The 19,191-nt window shown below is 36.3% G+C and overlaps 1 protein-coding gene across 3 annotated transcripts in view; it reads left to right on the top strand.

The window, feature by feature from the left end:
- The window catches only part of RAB28 (RAB28, member RAS oncogene family), a 62,027-nt gene that overhangs the window by 17,234 nt on the left and 25,602 nt on the right, over window positions 1-19,191 (top strand). For all 3 annotated transcript variants that reach the window (XR_003992217.1, XM_030491931.1, XM_030491930.1), the window contains exon 4: window positions 2,442-2,571. Coding sequence is in view for 2 of the 3 variants with exons in the window: in XM_030491931.1 (XP_030347791.1) it covers window positions 2,442-2,571 (130 nt within the window). In the remaining variant the exon portion in view is untranslated. The remainder of the gene's footprint in view (window positions 1-2,441; window positions 2,572-19,191) is intronic.

The following is a 19,191-nucleotide window of genomic DNA, read 5'->3' as shown; positions in this document are numbered from 1 at the left end:
AGGAGAAAAGATAGCAAGGGAGAAGGTGTGTGCGAGTTCTTAATTTCTTTGAAGGAACTGGTGAAAGCTGTTCCACAGAAATTAATAGCAACCATATAAATATGATGAAGAACTCATTTTTCCAAGAGTTGATGGTGTCGAAGGAAAAAAATAGATTTGTACTGCTATCATAGGGAAGTAGGAATTGAAAGGATTTAGGCAGGATCTGTTACCCTCTTCTGAAGGTATATGTGTATAATGTTTATTTCATTTTTATCAACCTTCACAAATCCTCCAGTGTTGGTGACTATTTCTGAAGGTGGTATATTTCAGAGCTTTACTATTCTTATTGTCTATGGGTTTGCTTTTTTTATTTTTCCTAGTATGTACCCTTGCTATAATCTTCTTGCTGAGGTTAAACCTATTGTTGCATGTCATATTGATCACAGAATTGTAAGAAAGTTCAACGTGGAAGGGATCTCAGTAGGTCTAGTCAAGCCTCCTGCACAGTGTAGTGTCAGCTGTGAGGTGAAACTAGGTTGCTCAAGGCTTTATCCATTTGTTCCTTCTTGAAAACCTCTGAGGATGGAGACTGAGCAACCTCTTTGGGCAACGTGTTTGACTGCTTGATTCTCCTCCTGGTGAAAAAAGCTCTTCCTTACATCTAATTTAATTTCTCTTGTTTCAGTTTATGCCCGTTGTTTCATTCTCCTACCATGCACTTGCCTGGCTCCATCTACTTTATAGCTTCCTCATGGGTACGGAAAGGCTGCTTTTGGGTTCTCCCAGGGCCACCTCCTCTTCCTGCTGAAGAATTCTGGTTCCCTCAGCTTTTCCTCATAGGATAAGTACGCAGCCTTAGAATTTTGGTGGCCCTTCACTGAACTTACTCTACTTTATTGATCTCTTGAGGGGCCAAAGACTGGATGTATTTCTTCAGATATGATCTAGCAAGTGCTGAGTAGAACGAAGTAGATCCCTTGATCTCATGGCTGTGCTTCTGCTAATACAGCCCCAGGGTCATGTTGGCCATCCTTGCTGCCAGGGATCATTGTTGGCTCATACTTGGCTTGCTGTCTACCAAGACCTGCAGGTCATTTTCAGTTGCTCCCTAGCCAGTCAGTCCCTCCTTCTTGTATTGTTTATTTATCCCTAGATGCAGGATTTTGCATTTGTCCTGGTTGAATGTTGAAAGGTTCCTGTTTGCCCATACCTTCAGCATGTCTGAATGGTAGCCCTGCCCTCAAGTGTATTGGCTGGTCTTCCCAGATTAGTGTCATCTGCAGACTATATATAAGAGCATATAAAAAGATAACCATTATCTTCTCTTGAAACTTTTATCAGCATCATCATACCTGCCATCAGTGTTGCATTAAAATACAAGGATTTTTTCAAATTTCTGATGTCAGTCATGGTTTCTAAACCTCCGACATTGTTACTGGTCTCTTCTAGTCTACCCTTTTCTTGACATTTAATGTCCAAAGCTGGATGCATTATTTCACCTGGAATGTTTCATGCCAGTGTGATATTTGCCTTTTTGCCATAAAATAAGCTTGACGTGTTCAACTGTGATCTACTGTAACTCTTTGATCCTGTTGTATAGAACCTGCTACAGAGCCAGATGTTTCCTATTGTGCAGGTGATTATTGCTTCCTTTGAACTTGTCATGGTACTTACTGAATTGTATCCTGTTATTTTTAGCTTGTTTCTCATCACATAATCTAAACTCTCCTCAAATAATCCTGCAGTCTCTACCAGTTTGTTGTCATCTGTGAAATTAATTTAAGAAGTGTGCATCCTATTTTGTGATCGAAGACACTCTTTGTGAAACTGTGAAGTAAAGCTTGGCCCAGACAAATGCCTGAAAACACTTGACTTGAAAAAAATCTTTTCGCTTGACAGTGGGTTATTGAACCAGCTAATTTTGTATGCATTGTGTTGGGGTCTTTTTTTAGAATATTTGTGCAAATTTTATGTGAGGAGCAGTGTGCAGTTGCAGGGATATATTGAACTGCTTTGTTTTTTGGTGGGTTTTTTTTTCCCCCTTCAAAAAGGGAACAGTGAAACTACAAATAACATCAGCTAAAAGAAAAGTCATTCTCCAGTGTGTTTTTTACCTTACTAGTAGCGTGAAGTACTGTTGGGGTTTTCATAAAGCATGTGCAGTTTGAAATATTTCTAATATAACTAATTGTGCTCTTTACCGAATTGTCTTTTTTTTTTTTCCGGCTTCGTAGTTCAGTTAGAATCTGCATTCGGAACACATAGAATGCAGGAGAAATACTGTAATAATGTGTTTATTACAGAAACTTGTAATTCCTTTAATTATGCCTGAAAAGATACAATGTCATTATTTGTTAATGGTCTGTTTTATGATAATAATAACTGAGACGGATGCAAATTTTACCATGTTAAAATATTTTTACAACAAGTAACATTTTTTTATATGTCTTGTTATTTAGGCTGTTCTCTTGGTTTATGATATTACCAACAGCCAGAGTTTTGAAAATTTAGAAGACTGGTATAATGCAGTAAAAAAAGTGAATGAAGAATCAGAAACACAGCCACTTGTGGCCTTGGTTGGAAATAAAAGTAAGTTATTAATATTTAAATATTAATTTAAATACTCTGGGTCTTACTCCCTATTGAAAAAATGGCACAGGGCATATATCTTTGTAAAATGAAACTAAATACTGTCTTGTGTGATGTTGCTGTGTACAGATGACATATTTGGGTGTACCTCAGGATTCTGGTTCTGGGCAGTGTGGTTGAGGGACTTGCTGCATCATGCTTTGCCTAGCCTGCAGCCTCTCTCCTTGTGTTTTCTTTACTTGGAGAGCAGCACACAGGAGTAGATCTCTCTCTCGCCCATAAGGGAATTTGGGAAGGCCTCAGGATATAGCCATGGTGTGCATCTAGAATGGAGAACTGGGAAGCATTCCTGGATGTAATAACAGGTATATTTGATGGTTCGGTATGTCAAGAGACTGCTAAATTAAGTACTGGTGTATATGTATTATTTAAAATAACTACATTACGCACTAGGCATAATATTTATGACTTGCTTATGAAGCTTTTTTTTTTTTGCATGCTATCTGTAGTTTTGCACATGAGGTTACTTATTTCCTTTTGTTTTGGGATTTTTTTAACTTGTCTTCTTTTGATCATGTAAGTATAATACAATGGTTTTCTTCTGACCACCAAAATACGCTACTTTAAATAACCATCACCTAGTTAATTTCCTAATTAGATGCATTCCAGATTCTCCTGTTTCCAGCTAAGAAATTTTATAGTAACATCCTTATTAGCATATCTGTGGACTTGATCCTGGCTCTCTTACCCTTTTTATTATAGAAGATGCTAAAAGGAAGATAAAGCAATTTTAGAAACAAAGTGGTGGAAGCAGATACGGAATTTTTTTTTTTTAACAATGTAAATTTATTTATTTGAACAACAAAAAACAGATTTGATTTTTTACTTTCCAAGTAATTTGTGTCCATGTCACAATGTTCTTATGAACAAACCCAAAAAAAAAGACCTCATGCAGCAAGTTAGCATTGTTTAAATGCATTTGAACACAATGTAGAAACAACACTTTCATTTAGAACCATTAACTGTAATGTTGCTAGTGTGATGCTGTAACATGATATTAATTATGAAAGACTACTTATTTTCTGGGAAGAAAACAGAGAAGCTCTTAAAGTTACAATATATAAATAGCACTTGTGAAAGTATAACATAGACTGTGTTGTACTCTAGCAGACCAGAGTCAATAATACAGATTCTGTTGAAATTCAGATGAAAAATATTTTTCACTGATTTATATTTTGCCCCGAAATTGGACTTCCTAGCTGGAGTTCTGCAAATCTTATGAAATATCTACAGTAAGATACACTGAAATATGGAATAAATAATGTTCTTTTGCTGGAATCACACCACAGGTAGAAAATCAAGACACTGGTTTCCATTTGAAGGAATTTCATTTCTGTTATGTACCTCAAATATATATTTATTTTTCTCATATACATGTCTGCAATTCTTTAATATCCAAGTATTTCCTTAGGAGCATCTGCAAATAGTGTCTGGTTTCATACGTGAGTTTCCAGATAAAGGCTGACACTACTGTAAGGGCTTTCATTTTATGACAATAGCAGCTGAAGGAACAGCATGCATGCTACCTTGTTTTCCTTCAGAAGCTGTGCCTAAGGAAAAAAAGCAAACTATTGCTTCCATGTAATCCTAAGGATGTTTATTGTTGTTGTACATGTAGAACATGCAGGGGATGCTGTTTACACAGGTCGCTTTTTCCTTTATTTCAGCATGATAAAAATGAAGCTTTTAGAAGTGTATTGCTTTTCTGAATTCTGTAATAGCAGAAGAATATCTAGGAGGGCTTCCAACCCAATAATTTAATGATCTGTGAGAGGTACCTGTAGTCAGGCTCCTATTGTTTCATAAACAGAAGACAAGGTAAGTGTTTAAATAGAAATGTGGTGTTGACTCTTGCAAATTATGAAAGGATAAAGCTACCAGTACTAACAAGTTCTTCAGGTGGAATCACTGTGTTCAGTATAGCTCAAGTTCTTTAGTCAGTAACTGATAAGACATTTGTATGCAGTGCAAGAGCAAGAATAGGTTTAAAGCCATTTGATGAATTGATGAATTTATTTGACCTCATGCATCATACAGGAGAAATACTTTCATTCGGTAGTTTCTGTCTCAGGATTGTTCTTGTTTTTTTGAGCTATACCTGTCTTTTAGGAAAATACCCAGGTATGCTCACTTAAAGACTAGAAAGATTTATATCCACAGGCAAGTTATTCCAACACTTAACTTTCTGATAAAAATTTAAAAAAATGGCCAAGAATGCAATTCCTTTGTTTCATAGCAGCTGGAAAGCATTGGGCTAGTGTTTAGATACCTAGATAAGAATTTGGAAGCCCAGTTGAAACCATCATTTTGAAGCTTGGGCCTATATTTAGTGTTCCTCTTTTAAGTATACTTAGCTTGGGATTATGCTCTCATTTGTCCATTTTCACTTACTAATACTGCTGAAGGAAATGCGTATTTCTCCATTTTGCAGTCCTCCTGCGTGAAAGCAGTACTTTGTTTAAGGTGACTGTTTTCTTCCTGGGTGCTTAGTTTTATTTTTCATTCTTTCTTCCTTCCCATACGTTTTTTCTTTTCCGTAGCCTGACCTACTCATTTGGTCAGAGAGAGCAGAAAACTGATTTGAGTCAAGATCTTACCCAGACCTGCGTTCTGCACTTACGTCTGATTATCAGTTAACTGTCTTTCCATAGATTTTTGTCTATGTGTTTTGTAAACAACAAAAGGAATTGTAACATTTAATGTTGATTTTTTTCTTTTTCGTATTAATTTTAAGTCATAAGATCTCAATAATCCTAAAATATACAGTTGGCATTGAATCTTAAATTTAACTTTCCTTTTAACTAACTTTGCGGTATTTTAATCTTATTTAATATAGAGTGTATTTGAAGCTTGCTTATTTATGTGTTGCTAGTACCACTTCATTTGCACCAGAAATAGGGCAGTAAGCCTTACTGTTAAGATTAACAAATTCCTGTGAGTTTCAGTGCAGTAACTTAAAACTTTTATAGATAGGTCGCTGTCAAATACTTTGACTTATATTGGATAATATAAATGAAACAATAGTTACCAAGTGAATTAATTGTGTTTTGTGCACTTAGGTTCTTTGCTTAAATTTGGTATTGACAGAGTTCAGTAATCACAGTGGATCTTCTAGTCATTAGTGTGAATTAGAGAGGTTTTACTGTGTTTTGTATAGCTGATGTGTATCTTTCCTTTCTACCTTGACTACTTATATGTTTTCCTCTGCACTAATCTATAAGCAGTCTCCTCAAGTGTCGTACCAACATTTTCAGTGGATATATTGTAAACAAAAATTAACCCAGGTTGCATGGGAGCTACGCTCATTTTGATTTATAGCTACCAAGATGGTCGTAGGGCGGTGGTTATCTGTAGCCTTATAAAGGGGGTAGGAATTATCAGGTACCAGTGTATAGTGGATGAATGAATGATTCCTATTCTTAGAGATATTAACCAGAGCCACTCCTCAATAAAGACTAATAACTCAGATTTTTAAACAGTCTTCATGACAGATGAGGGCACAGAGGAGAATGCATCAACACTAATTAACAATGTTGACCGTTTGTTCGTCTTAGCCATGATTAATTGATCTTGGAGTGCTATCTCTGAACAGGAAGTGGTATGCTGTTACATTGTGAAGTTTAAAGGTTACATTTTAGTGTACCCTTTAACTTGCCTTTACATACAACTTAAAATGTTTTTACCTATCTTATCTGAGCACAGAAAGAAACATTTTCCAGCCCAGATACCAATGAATGTTTGGTGTACTGTGTACTAATGTGAATCTGGCTGAGAACAGAACATGCCCAGTCTGCTTTTGGACGTTGACTGCCTTACATACTTAGTCTCCCCAGTTGTACTCAGAAAATTCTTCATTAATACTCACTATGAGATTTTGGTATATTAAAATTCAGAACTATGCATTCATTCTCTTGTTCCTTCCAACCTCCCACAGTTTTCTGTTCTTATTTCTTGTGGGCTTGCACTTGTTAGGTCTTCACCTGTAATTAAGACAAGTGTTGAGCAGCAAATGCAAAAGACCCCTGTTCTTTTGAGTCTTATGTCTGATTAAACTAAAGTTCCTGTATGCCTGACAGCAAGTCCAGTCACCTGAGCCTCACACATGCTCCTGGGATTGGAGAGTAAACTACTTACATGTGGAGACTCCTTTAAAAAGAAAACCTTGTCCTATGCTATGGTCAATTTACCAACTCATTTGAATAAATGTAGAATGCTACCCTGTTTCAAAATATGTATAGAATGTTTGTCTCGACAAACATGTAAGATTAATAGAAAATGGCAGTCTTATGGATTTGTTGGTTTCAATGGTTGGGTAACTTTAAAAAAAAGATATTTTCAACGAGAAACTTAAGTTAATGAAAGGGAAAATCACAGGTGAAAATCATCTTTTATTCATCATAATAATACATTTCCAATCCAGTGTCTGGATATGCTCTGTATTACTTTAGGGATGGGAGCAACCTAGAAATACGCATTTTTGAGTCAGAAAATGATGTTGCTTGTGTGAGAAAGCATCTGTCTTGCAAGATTTTGATCCTAAATCATGCTTGGCGTAATATTAATAGTGCTGGCTACCCTTGCTGCTAAAATGATCTATTTAATTATGTCTGTTAAATTGCTGTGGGCAAGTCTACTAAACTGTGATATATGCCACACAGAAATACATAAATGGAGCCCGAGCCTCAAGTGTCATTCTTTAGAAAGTGGCTGAGCTCACAGTAGTAAGTACAACTTATTAGACATATTCCATTAGCTGAGAAGGGAAAGCACCTTCTCAAGCACAACAGCGTAGATCACAAGGGTTCTGGCCCCAGTCTTCATGTAATGTGCTGTGATAAATGTATCTGTTGCATCTGGTTGCAAATCAGCCCATGTTTTATTTGGACCCTTCTTTCAGAATCCTGCATAAAATGGTCTCTTGGATGGGAAGTCAAAGTGGACACAGCAGCTGCTAAATCACCTGATTAAAGGCAGATTTTTAAACTTCTGGATTTTCTTCCAGTGCTGCAGCATTTCTGGAGCATGTGTACAGGATGGGTTTTGATGGTGGCTGTCAAAAGCCAACTGGCCTGTGCCAGAATACTAACAGCAAAAGTAGAGTAGAAAGGGGAAATATTTTCTGTTGTGCTGCTCAAAAGATAATTAATAATCATGATCATAATTTTCTGCTCTACCTTTCTTAAGTCCGATTTGTGGTGTTCAGCACGGATAGGATTAGTTAGTAGTGAGCTTGCTTTTTGATTTGTGTTCTGCTGCAGTATGGGATTCAATACAGGGGTGAAACTGAATAATATATGCATCTTGCACATAGAAGATTGTTAAATTACTGTTATACCACTTGTCTGAGTTTGAGGTTCGTACAGGTAGACAGAACCTTGATAGAAACAGGTGTAATTCCGTGAAAATCAATGAATTTGCATTCATTTGAACCAGAACAAAGTAGATACTGTACAAACTGCCCAAATGAATGTTTTCTCATTTGGATTGTATGATGCTTTAAAAAGAAAGTGAGGATAGCCATGAAGGAGTCCAACTGATACGCAGTTTTTATGTTATGCTTTTATATTTTAGTGACCATGAATAACCTGTTTTTTTTCTTCCTGCACTTAAAATCTTGAGGCTGCACTTCAGTTTTTTATTTGCACACATAATTTTTGCCTGCTAAGACCAACCACGAACTAGGACCAAGTTTAAGGACCTGGTAGAATATTGTTAGTGTAGCTGGAACTCAAATGCCAGTGTGACAGAAGTGCGTGTAAATAATATATTCTCATTCACAAACAGTTATGCTTACATTCAGAGAAAAATATAAAGATGTCATTGAAAAATGGAAATAGAAGTAAACCATTTAAATACAAAGATTAGAACAGTATATGTATCCTATTTTTATAATAATACACAAACAAAATGCTGAGAGATCTCTTACTGTTTCCGTGGATTTTGTCTGTAGTTTATTTAGCAGTATAGACATACATCTAATAAAAAAGACGCTGCATAAACCATAGTCCAGGCTGAATGTGCTTCTGTTTTTGGTTTAGGTAGAAATGTTTTTTCTGGCTGCGTCCTTCATGCTTAGGTCTTCTTGCAACAAATGGAAAGCCCTTAATTGTACCTAAGGGAATAGTTAATCTACGGTGGACATATGGTGGACAAAAGCTGAGTCTAGTAAATGAAAAAAATTATAAACAGAAAATGTGTGAATGTCTGCACAGTCTGAGAGTCATGGGAGATATTGTACTGTTGGATTGTAGCTTATTTAAAGATAATTTGCTATTCTTTTCTATTAGTATATTAATGGAATTCAGTGCAGCATAAAATATATAGTTTAAAAAGCCTATCCATTTCATGTCTGTTTTATTGGATTGAAAAAAATACCTGTTTTTAAGATAGGACAGAATTTCTTCTCTTTGCAAGATGTTCTGCTCCCACGTTTCCTATGACAGAAACGGAATTTGATTTCATTAGTGGAATGAAGCTCTCTAAATTTTTCTTAAGTTTGTAGCATTTGATTGGAGGCAGTTAATCAGTGTTAACCCTGAGCAGCTCTTGGACTTTATGGATTCAAGCATTATATGTGGTTGCACTGCTCCAGCAAAAGGTTAAGTATTAATGGAAAATGTTCACAGCTCTTTTACTCAAAGAAAACATGTTACTTGTAAGTTTTCTTTTGATTTTGCTTTTACAGTTACATTGAATGTCTTCATTCATTTAGCCATCCATAAAGCAAATATTGTTGCACATGCAGTGGATAATAAGTCTTTTTAGGACTACTTGTGTGGTATGTCACAGATCATTAACTGCAAGTAACCACCTGACTTGAGGGAAGTCTGGAAGCATCATTACAGTGAAATAAGCTTTTATTTCTGTATCACTGCAGCACATTGATTTGTAGGAATGTCTCCATTAGCTACTGTGGAAATATATTCTCATATATTATTATTGAAGGAAGTTGATGAGAGAGGATAACCAAATTTCAAGTGTGAATAGAGCATTAGTTACGAGAACTTTGGACGAAGTGGGAAAAGGACAAGTGCTATTGTAGCATTATTTTCTATTTAAAAGCTAGATAAGTCAGTAAAATCATTTTGTTATGCTTCACAGTTTCAGAGTCAATCTAATAAATACAGTAACAGTTGTACAGTATTTGTGTACACTGCAACTTCAACGGAAATGCATATAGTAATTGAATGTGTTTACTATTCTGTACAGGCAGAAGGTGTGGAAGAGAAGTTTCTTCCTAATCACCAGGAAAAACTTGAGCTTTTTCTATTTATTTAAATGAACCAGAAACATTTAAGATTTTTATTGGAAGTGAATGGTAATTATTTCAGCTCAATTTAGAGGATGAAGCTTACATTAATACGGGGAATAATCATAATGGATAACCGCCATTAATATGATCGAATTTGTAGTGTGAAAAATGCAATTCTGAAACATTGTTCTGAAAATATGTTAGAAAATTTGAAGTTCTTACAGAGCTTAAAGTTAGGATAATGTAGGATTATCTTGCTCTGTTGCTGTTTCTCAAAATAATTTGCTGTCAGGTCCTTTAGGAGCACAATACAATAGAAGACAAATGAGCGTTCAGATCAGCCACTCAGTGGTATAGTATAAATTGTGTGCATGCAGATGTAAGAATGAAGAAGAAAAGTTATGGGGAATGCATTATATGTATATTTTAAAATTGTGTAGTTGTCAGGACATTATCATGTTTATTGGGGATTTGCAAGAGAAGAAGTGGAAATTAATGATACTATTTCAAGTTTAGTCCACAGTTATAGCTCCATATACTTGATATAATGAGGCATTCTGAGTTTATGGCACTCCAGTTTAGGAGCATGTATACACTGCTAGATATGTGGCTTTCTTCATAGAGCTTTAAGCATATTAATGCCTTCATGACATTAGCACCTCTGGTTATGAATTCTTCATTGTTCCAGTATTTGAGATGGTATGTCCTGATGAGGTTCTGAATGAGGTGCAATTTCTTTCTGCTGTCTACTTTTTTGGTTTATTTTATAGGTCAGTTTTTTTCTGAGGGGGGAAAAAAAGTTCAGGCTAGAAAGGTTCTGGGTTTTCCTAGAAGTTATTTAATGCATTCATTACTTCTTGTCATGCTACAGTAACTTCTTGCTACAGCAACTGTAACTTTCTACAGTACTACTGATGTCTATCAGGAACTATTACTGAAAATGTCTGGACTTAATAATGTTTGAACTTACATGTTTGCTTTGGGTGTTTTTCTGTGTGTGTGAAGGGTTTTTATTTTTGATATTGTCTTAAGCTACACAGTAGAAGTAAAGGAAACAATGTAATGAAAGAATGAAGAATAGTCATTGTAGAGATCTCTATTGCCAGCTAATACCTCACCTATTTAATAATTAACAATTTTCTTGGCTGGATTTTTGAAGTAAGTATGTTAAGATGACCTCCTTTTACACCGTAGGTTTTGCAGTTTTATTTTGGGAATGGTGTATCCAAAAGGTTTTTGGAGAATAGTTACTGGTGGTGTTGCATGTTTAAGTGGTTGATCACTAGGGCAATAATGCTGGTTTCTGAGCTCAGCCAGTACTTTTTCCAGCTGCTTTATAGTGATATCTTGAAGCTTAAAATGTAATCTATATGGGTAAGCCACAAAAGCCACTATATATTAAAGCAGACTCTGACAGTAAATCAAAATTGAACAGCTGGCAACACTACTAAAGTCATAAACTTATTTATTAAAAAAACTAAACAGAAGAATTATATTAAAAAGAGAGGAATATGTTCTACAGACCAGTGGATATAGCTTAAAACCTGGAAAGTGCGGCAGATTAAGAGCCCAATTTATGAACATCTGTTCTGGCAGTTTCTTTGAGATGCTCATGTTCTTTACAATAAAAGTGTGAAACATGTTTCCCCCCCTCCATACTAATCATGCTTTTCTGCAGTTCATAAAACTTGCATTGAGCCTTATGCAACTGGGCCTGTCTGCTTTACACACTTGCTAGAGTAATTACTATTCATGGAAGAGTAAGTACTATAGCAGCATCACAGTCCCATGGTATACACTTATCCTGATTGTTCCAAACGGTCTCATTGGCTTTCAAAAGCAGTGAAAAAGCACTGAAGTTTCCTTCACATATTTAAACTTCGAGCATACCAATGAACTAATAATAATGGAGAGAGGTCACTAGAGAGCAAAATGGACAGAAAAATGTCTTGTATGTGGTTTCTTTAAAATTGAAGCATACTTGCAAATCTGCTGGTTTGCTTTTTAACAGTCACTAAAACAACTGTTAACTTCCCTAATCTCTTAATTTTGAAATAAAAGATGATAGAATGATTAATATAATTGTGATGTTTACACTGAGTAGTACCTTACATTTTTATCATATTGACAGGTATGTGAGGATAAGATTTAGGATATTCTTGATCTGTTTTGAGAGGGAATTGAAAAATCATAAATTTAAAACCAAATGTCTAGTTCCACTGTACTGTTTTGCCTTTGACGTCAGTGCGACCAGGATTTGTTTTGGAGATTTTAGCCACAAGCCCTGCCTTATAATCAGGCTTGATCTGCACAGGACAGGTCATAATATCTTGCTCTCTAACTCTTGCTTCTTGTCTGGTAGTTCAGACTGAACTGGAAGAGGCCATTGTGAAAGGCTATCAGTTTTTCTCTCAAGCAGTGCAGACCCTACTAACATCCCAAGCCCTGCTTGTCATTAGGAGACAAAGTCAATCTCTCAACAAAGTCAGAGGTTAGGAAACCAAGGTGCAAAGGGAACACAGAGCAAACATGGAGAAAACCCACTTTTCTTACCCCGAGCAGATAATATTGCTTTATTGATGAAAAGGGTTACACTTGATTTCCATTTGATTAGTTTCAGTGTGTTATGCCTTTATTAGGTTGCAGAACCACATGCATTTGTAGGAAAATAAAAAGGATTTCTGGTATCCTTTGGACAGAGAAATATCTTATGGGAACTAAGCATTTTCTGTTTCTATGCCATCCATTTTTGAACATTTTATAGTGCGGGTGCATCTCTGTGGTCTTTGTAGTGTGTATCTAATTCTGAGGTTGCTTGGCCTTTACTACCGCACCCCACCCCTTCTCTGTCAACTTGTGGAAAATTAAGGAATTGTATTTCTGCTAAGTGTGTATGGGTCATTGATAGTTCCTTTTGTATTTTCATGAGTGATACTTTTCTAATTGATTTATGTATATTTGTATTTCTGAGAGAAGCATCATTAGGCAACTAAGCAAAAAGTGACTTCTAACCACTTCATAGTTACAGAACTTGAATTTTCTTTCTGCTCTAATATGAAACATGTTTTATTAATTAGTGTGCTATGAATCATTGTATCTGTCAGTGACATACAGTATATTAATCTCACTTGGTTTTATTTGTAGAAGGTTCAGAAACATTAGTGCTGTATTTGCTTTATCAGTGTGTTTACCTGTGGTAAATTTTTATTTGTTATGTTTGATGTATTAAAGTGCACAAATGTATTTTATATGCACCTGCATAAAACATTTTACTTGTGACGTGGGTTTCATTTGTTAAACTGTGCCTTGGATTCAGCAAAGAACTAGCCCAACAGAAATCAAGGCCTTATTTCATCAAAGTCAATATCAAGTTATGTCCCAGAGGAACCCTAGGCAGGGTTCCAGGTTGCAGTGTTTTTTATTGGGCCTGACTAGAACTTTCTGAATTCCTGGTTTTGATTAGCTCAGGTTTTCATATCTGTTACAAATGCTTTATTTCGCATCCTTGAGTCTCTTGTATGTGGGTGGACAAGGGAGGCAAGCAAATGACTGCATCAGTGAAATTTTCCACCTGCCTCCCTCTATTAGGCTCTGCTGTCCAGACTGGATTACATGTGGCTCTTCTTGCACTTTTTATGCTCCCCATTCTCTTTACACCTAGTCCCTTGTGCTTGGTACAAAGGGAGTGCTCTTAATGTTGTTACTTTTCTTTTTCATTTTGAGAAATGTGAGTTAGTTTGCATGCTTTTTTAGTATATTAGATATCTCCTGAAAATTCTAGCAGCTTCTTTGACAGAATAAACTTGATGAACTACTAAGGTCTTTTGGTTTAAATAGTAGCTGTACTAGTGCACTGGAAAAGATTTCTTTTGGAGCTGTTACAGTCTACAGGGTATATAATCCGTGTGGATTAATGTTACATTTCCTTTATAATCCTTTGAATTTTCTGCCTTAAAAATACTTTTATGTTTTTCCTAAGAGTTTTAGTAGAAAAGACCCTTTAAATATGTGGTGATATCTAGAATTATTACATTGTCATTGTGTGCTTTTATATTTAAGGTGTACAAGTAGAAATAAAATGTGGCATTTTTATTCTCCTTTCTGTGGGTTGGCTGTTTATTTGTTTGAATTTAGTGTCTAGTGCTACGTATGAAGTCATTAGGCCGAGAGGGCAGAATTTCTGTGAGTATGCTGGTGCTTAAAAATGTAGGCTGCTGTATGGTGGGATTTTCAGATGTGGTTAAAGCATTGCCTAGTTGCTCAGTAGGTGCTTTGGTATATTGAAAAGTCTCCCTAGAAATGCCCGCCTGCCTCTTTCAGTATCTCAATACCATTGCAAATCTGATTCCAAATGTTTAATTATTCCAAGAAGACATCCAAATGCAGGGGAAGTTAAATTCTTTCGAGATTCAAACCAGTAAATATATGACAATACTAGTGAGCTAGCTGAGTTGTCTGTCTGAGTTTTATGAGTTCCTAAATGTATTTGGGAATTATACCGGAATCTATGAAGCCACTTCATTCTGGAATTAATTTTAGGATTGCTCTGAGGGAAGAGCATAATAGATAGCCAAATTCTATTATATTTGCAAAATACAATTTAATATAGTTTTGGAAAAAACTTCTGAACAAACATAGAGTTAACATCCCATTAGCTAACAAAATCACTTCAGTGTGGTGTGCACTTAGTTTTGTGAAACTTACTTTGTGTGTTTACTCTACCTCACTTCTTGTTCTGGAATTCTTTTCCCTAGCATCAGCACAGCTGCATCATCCATTTCCACGGTCCTTTTAACCTCCGCTTTTAATTAAAAAAAAATTAAATCAGATGCTGTTTAAAGCTTCCCGTTTAGTTTTGGGAAAATAAAAGTTCACATCTAGCTTAGGCGTGTGTGAACAGCTGTTAAAAGCCACAAGCAAAACGATACTTATAAAAGTGGTGGGGGGAATTTTAAGAGCAAGCTGCCAGTTTGACTCTACTTTTCAATAGCTCTTCACTTTCAGCCAAATGGTTTTAACAATAATTTTCTTTGAAAAAAACCTTGTATTTTATAGAAGCAGCAGCCCTAGCAGTTAGGCCAGTGGTAATAGAAGGCAACTTGCCATGTCTCTTTAACTTTTTATGAAATTTTTCTTTGAATCTGGGGAAATTGCTCATTAGAGAGGTTGGAGGGGCTGATGTCCCTCTGTGCCCACCCACCATGTAGGTACATCTGTCCCCATCTGATTCTAATGAGGGATCTTGTTCATTGAAATTCTCAAATTCCAAGACTAAATGTAAAAGGATAATACTTCCCTTGCGCAGTTTTGCAGGCATTATAGTCCTGCTCATGACTTAAGCATTTTGAGATAATCATAGGATTTCTTTTTTTGAGTCTGAGTTTCCTAATCTGTCTAATCAGTTGGACAGAAACATGCAGGGAATTTATCAGATGTTAAGATTTTAAAAAAAGAGGAAAGATTTGGACTGTTTCTTGTTTAGTCTACCTTCTGTAAACAGCCGTTCCCTGTCTCATCAGGTTACCTGGTTGTAGGGGACAGTAAGTTTGCTTAGCTTAAAGCTTACTGTGTCAGTGTGCACTAATATTCAGAACATGTATCTGGATGTGGGATTGTCTTCATACAGTTTGGAAGCCTGGCAGATATCTGGCTGTAGCGCAGACCTGGGCTACATGTGGCATATAGATACAACCTTGTATGTGTGAATGCAACAGAACAAGCTTTGTATGGTAACTTGTGTTGATCCACTGAAGTGAAATGTCCCCTGAGCCACACTTTCTGATTAAGTCTCTTGACTTTACATGGGGCAGCAGAATGATAATAATCATAAATGCTTTTGAAGTTTCTTCAAAGCTGTATTTTTTCTTTTTAATTTATGTTGTTGAGGTGTCAGTAATATTTTAATCTTAGCAAATTACAGCCTGTGTTAACCGGTGCCATCACTAAAATGGTCTGTCTCAGTATTTGTTGTTTTGTTACACTTCTGACTGCTGTGTTGGGGTTTCCACGCTTGTATTGCACTTACAGTATCACTTTTGCCCCCCAAATTGTAGCCTGCAGCATGCAGCCTAATGTTTTGGGTCTGAAAGTTTTCTTTGTGTGGGCAGCTAGTGAAGAAGAGTAGGGTGGCAATGTAAATTCTTTTCTTTTGTCATTATTTTCTGCGTATATGTCTAAACATATTATAACTTCATATTATTTGCAAGCAAGAACCAAAAAGCTTGTTAATCACTTCCAGTTTTGTGGATGTCTCATTTTTGCATTATTTAGGTAAAATTCCCTAAAAATTTCCTGCTATCATTTCTGAAAGAAAAAGAAGAAACAATTGGGACAAACAAAATGCCAAGTGGCTAATTTCCTTCTGTCACAGTGAGTATCCCTGATGCAAAACTGTAAAGCTCTCACAGGACTGTCTGTGCTGGGATTAGAATTTTGGGTGTAATTCACAGAATTACCCTCAGGAATTGGGAAAAGCTTAGGTGGTCCCAGTCTAGACAGTGTATACGGGAGACCGGTAATGACCAGAGGAATGAAGAGGCTTTTATATGAGGAGGGATGAAATAGATTGAGTTCCTTAGCAGTAGGAAAAAGACAAACAGATTTATAAAACCATGAGAAGAGACTAGAGAACAATTATATAGCATCTTTTCAATACAAACCCAAGGAAATCTCATTCCTTTTTATTAAACAGTAGGCTTAAAATAGATGAAATATTTTTTTCACGTTGTGGAAAACGAAATTGTGGAAGTCATTTATTGACTGTTGTAGAAGCCAAAAGTGCACATGGGTTCAGAAAGGAAATGCAGAGACTTGTGGAGGGCTGGTCCACCAGTGGCTGTGAAACATTTCAGCTGTATTTCTACCAACCTGGAGCATCAGGCTGAGGAACGCAGATTGCGTGAGAGTGGGATGTGTGTCAAGTGGGACCCTTGTAGTTGTACAGTTTATTTTCTTGCTTCAATACCTGCTGTTGGCTGATCCTTGTGTCAGGTTACTGGCATGGGTTATGCCAGACTTTCAAATATCAGATTAACCCACCCCCCCCAAATTCCTGACCTTGAGCTGTTACAACTCCTGCTCCCCCGTTCCATTCTCCAAAAAACCCTCACAATAGCAAACGAAACACCTGTCCTTGCCATTTTGCCCTCAGTGCCTTAGGTTGTGTAGCTGTATTTGTGTGTATTACTTTGTAGCTGGTTGGTTGGAACAGCACAGGTAGAGAGAATGTGACCTGAATGCTGGTGGTTGCTTCAGTCTCATTCATTTTTTTCAGTACTACAGTCTTTCAATAAAGTAATTAACAAGTCTGCAGGATAGAGACACTGAGTAGCTGAGTAATCCCTAGTGATTAATTTTAGCCTCTCGATCTTTACAGTATCTAACAAATTCAGCTGTGTACTCGTCCTATTTCTTGCCTAGACTGTGTTAAAGAAGTTTGTTTTGCTGAAAAGTTCTAAAAATCTAGCATGTTGTTTAGTATATTTTTATAAACATGTTTTAAATAGAAGCATGATGGTGACACAGTTTTTCAGAATGAGCATGATGGCCTAAACAAATGTTTAACCATTAACTAAAGTCTCTTTGCTATAGTAAACCTGAAATTTTCACCGATTGAAATTATGCCTGTGAAACTCCACTCCTTAATGTATGTTAGAAGACAAGGAGTGTACTAAGTCACAAAGAAACTAGGTCATCATCAGGGCCATGCTAAAGTTTTGGTAGATGAAATCTCAGGGCTATTTACAAGGGACTTGTTAACTTCTAGACTCATATTCTCTCCTTCCTTTTCAAACCTAGCAACGGAAGTGCTGCTTATCCTTGAGGACTCCTAACTATAAAAAGTAGAGTGGGTTTGTTTAACTGTGTGAGGTCATTACTGACCAAATGATTTGGGAAAATACACTTTCAGCATCTAAATTCTGCTGTAAGACAGATGTAGCTGGTTTCTCGAACATCAAGAAAATTTGAAGGAAGCAGGAACTATTAAAATCATCCTTGGTTTTAGGAAGCTTTAGAAAAACAGTATTAAAAAGTTTACGAAAAGAAGTCCCAGTTGAACCTTAACTTGCTTAATATTTTCAAATTAATTTGGATCCTGAAATAAATTTTTAGGAGTGCATACCTGTGTCCATATTCAGCTGTTCTGTGCTGTATTCCCCACAATGCTCAGCCCAGTCTGAGGAGATGGTTTTGCAACTGACTTAACCCAGTTTCACTTTTGTCAACTGGTAGCAGTTTAGTCCTCGTAGCAGTGCACAGAGTTCGTTGAGTTCACTGATCTAGCCTGAAGTGAACAGAACAATGGGAGGAGTTCTTGTGTGAAAGAATTCGTGGATTCCTTTTATTCTGCAATGGTGCTATCACATGCAAAGGTTTAGAAGCATAGGGAAAGCCAGGACTATCCATTAGATTTATAGTTACGGTAGCTTAAGCTGCTAACGAAACTACCACTTTTCTAACTCCAATTTGAGGCCAGCCCCTTCCACTGAACCATCAACTTTCCTGATAAAAGTTTTTTTTGTGTGAGTCTTTTTGTCGTTTGTTTTCTTTTTTCTTTATTTTTTTGTGGTGTGTGTGTGTGAGAGAAACAAGAGGAGGGAATTGGATTGCTCTGCACATCCAGATGGCCACGTTAGCTCTGAGTATGGACCCTGCTTTGTTAGACCTGTAACAAGCAAATCATGTACAAAGTACTTTTCTTATTCCTTTTGGGCCTTTATGCATTATGTACCTTTTCAAGTCTTGGATAAAATGTTAACGATTTTTGTTCAGTCCCTTGTAGCTAGCCAGATGAATTGGTTCCCCTTCCTCATCTGAGACTGTTTAATACTGTAAAGTTGCAATATTAGTATATTCTGTCTTAGTATGTCCACTATTTGATGTCTTCAATTTGTGTGAAAAAACAGTAGATATAAATATTGTAGAAGAGCTTTTGTAGCTTTTCGTCAGAATCTGAATTAATCATAGCCTTCTATTAAGTCAGTGAAGTTTGGACTGGAGTGTTCACATCATGGTATAAATTTATGTCAGGAAGAAACAATCTATATGCTCATTCTGCTTGAAGACAAGAACAGTTCTTCAGTACAATGATGAACCAGAGATTGATGTATTGATTAAAATTCAGGTTTGTTTTTTTTTTTTGGCTGTGTGACTAGTTAATGATAATGAAATATGTGAATTGGGAAATGTGAAAGAGGATTGTGCAGCCCCACTGCTACTGTCTGGTTTGAAATAATCATATTGTTGAAATTATAAATAGTTTGAATTCAGTTCTTTGTGGTCTTTGAAATGCTGTGGCTCAATTTAAG

The sequence above is a fragment of the Strigops habroptila genome, chromosome 7, assembly GCF_004027225.2.
Source record: "Strigops habroptila isolate Jane chromosome 7, bStrHab1.2.pri, whole genome shotgun sequence".
Classification (NCBI taxonomy): Eukaryota; Metazoa; Chordata; class Aves; order Psittaciformes; family Psittacidae; genus Strigops; species Strigops habroptila.
Note: the sequence above shows the minus strand (reverse complement) of the source record. Positions and strands in the feature narration are given on the sequence as shown.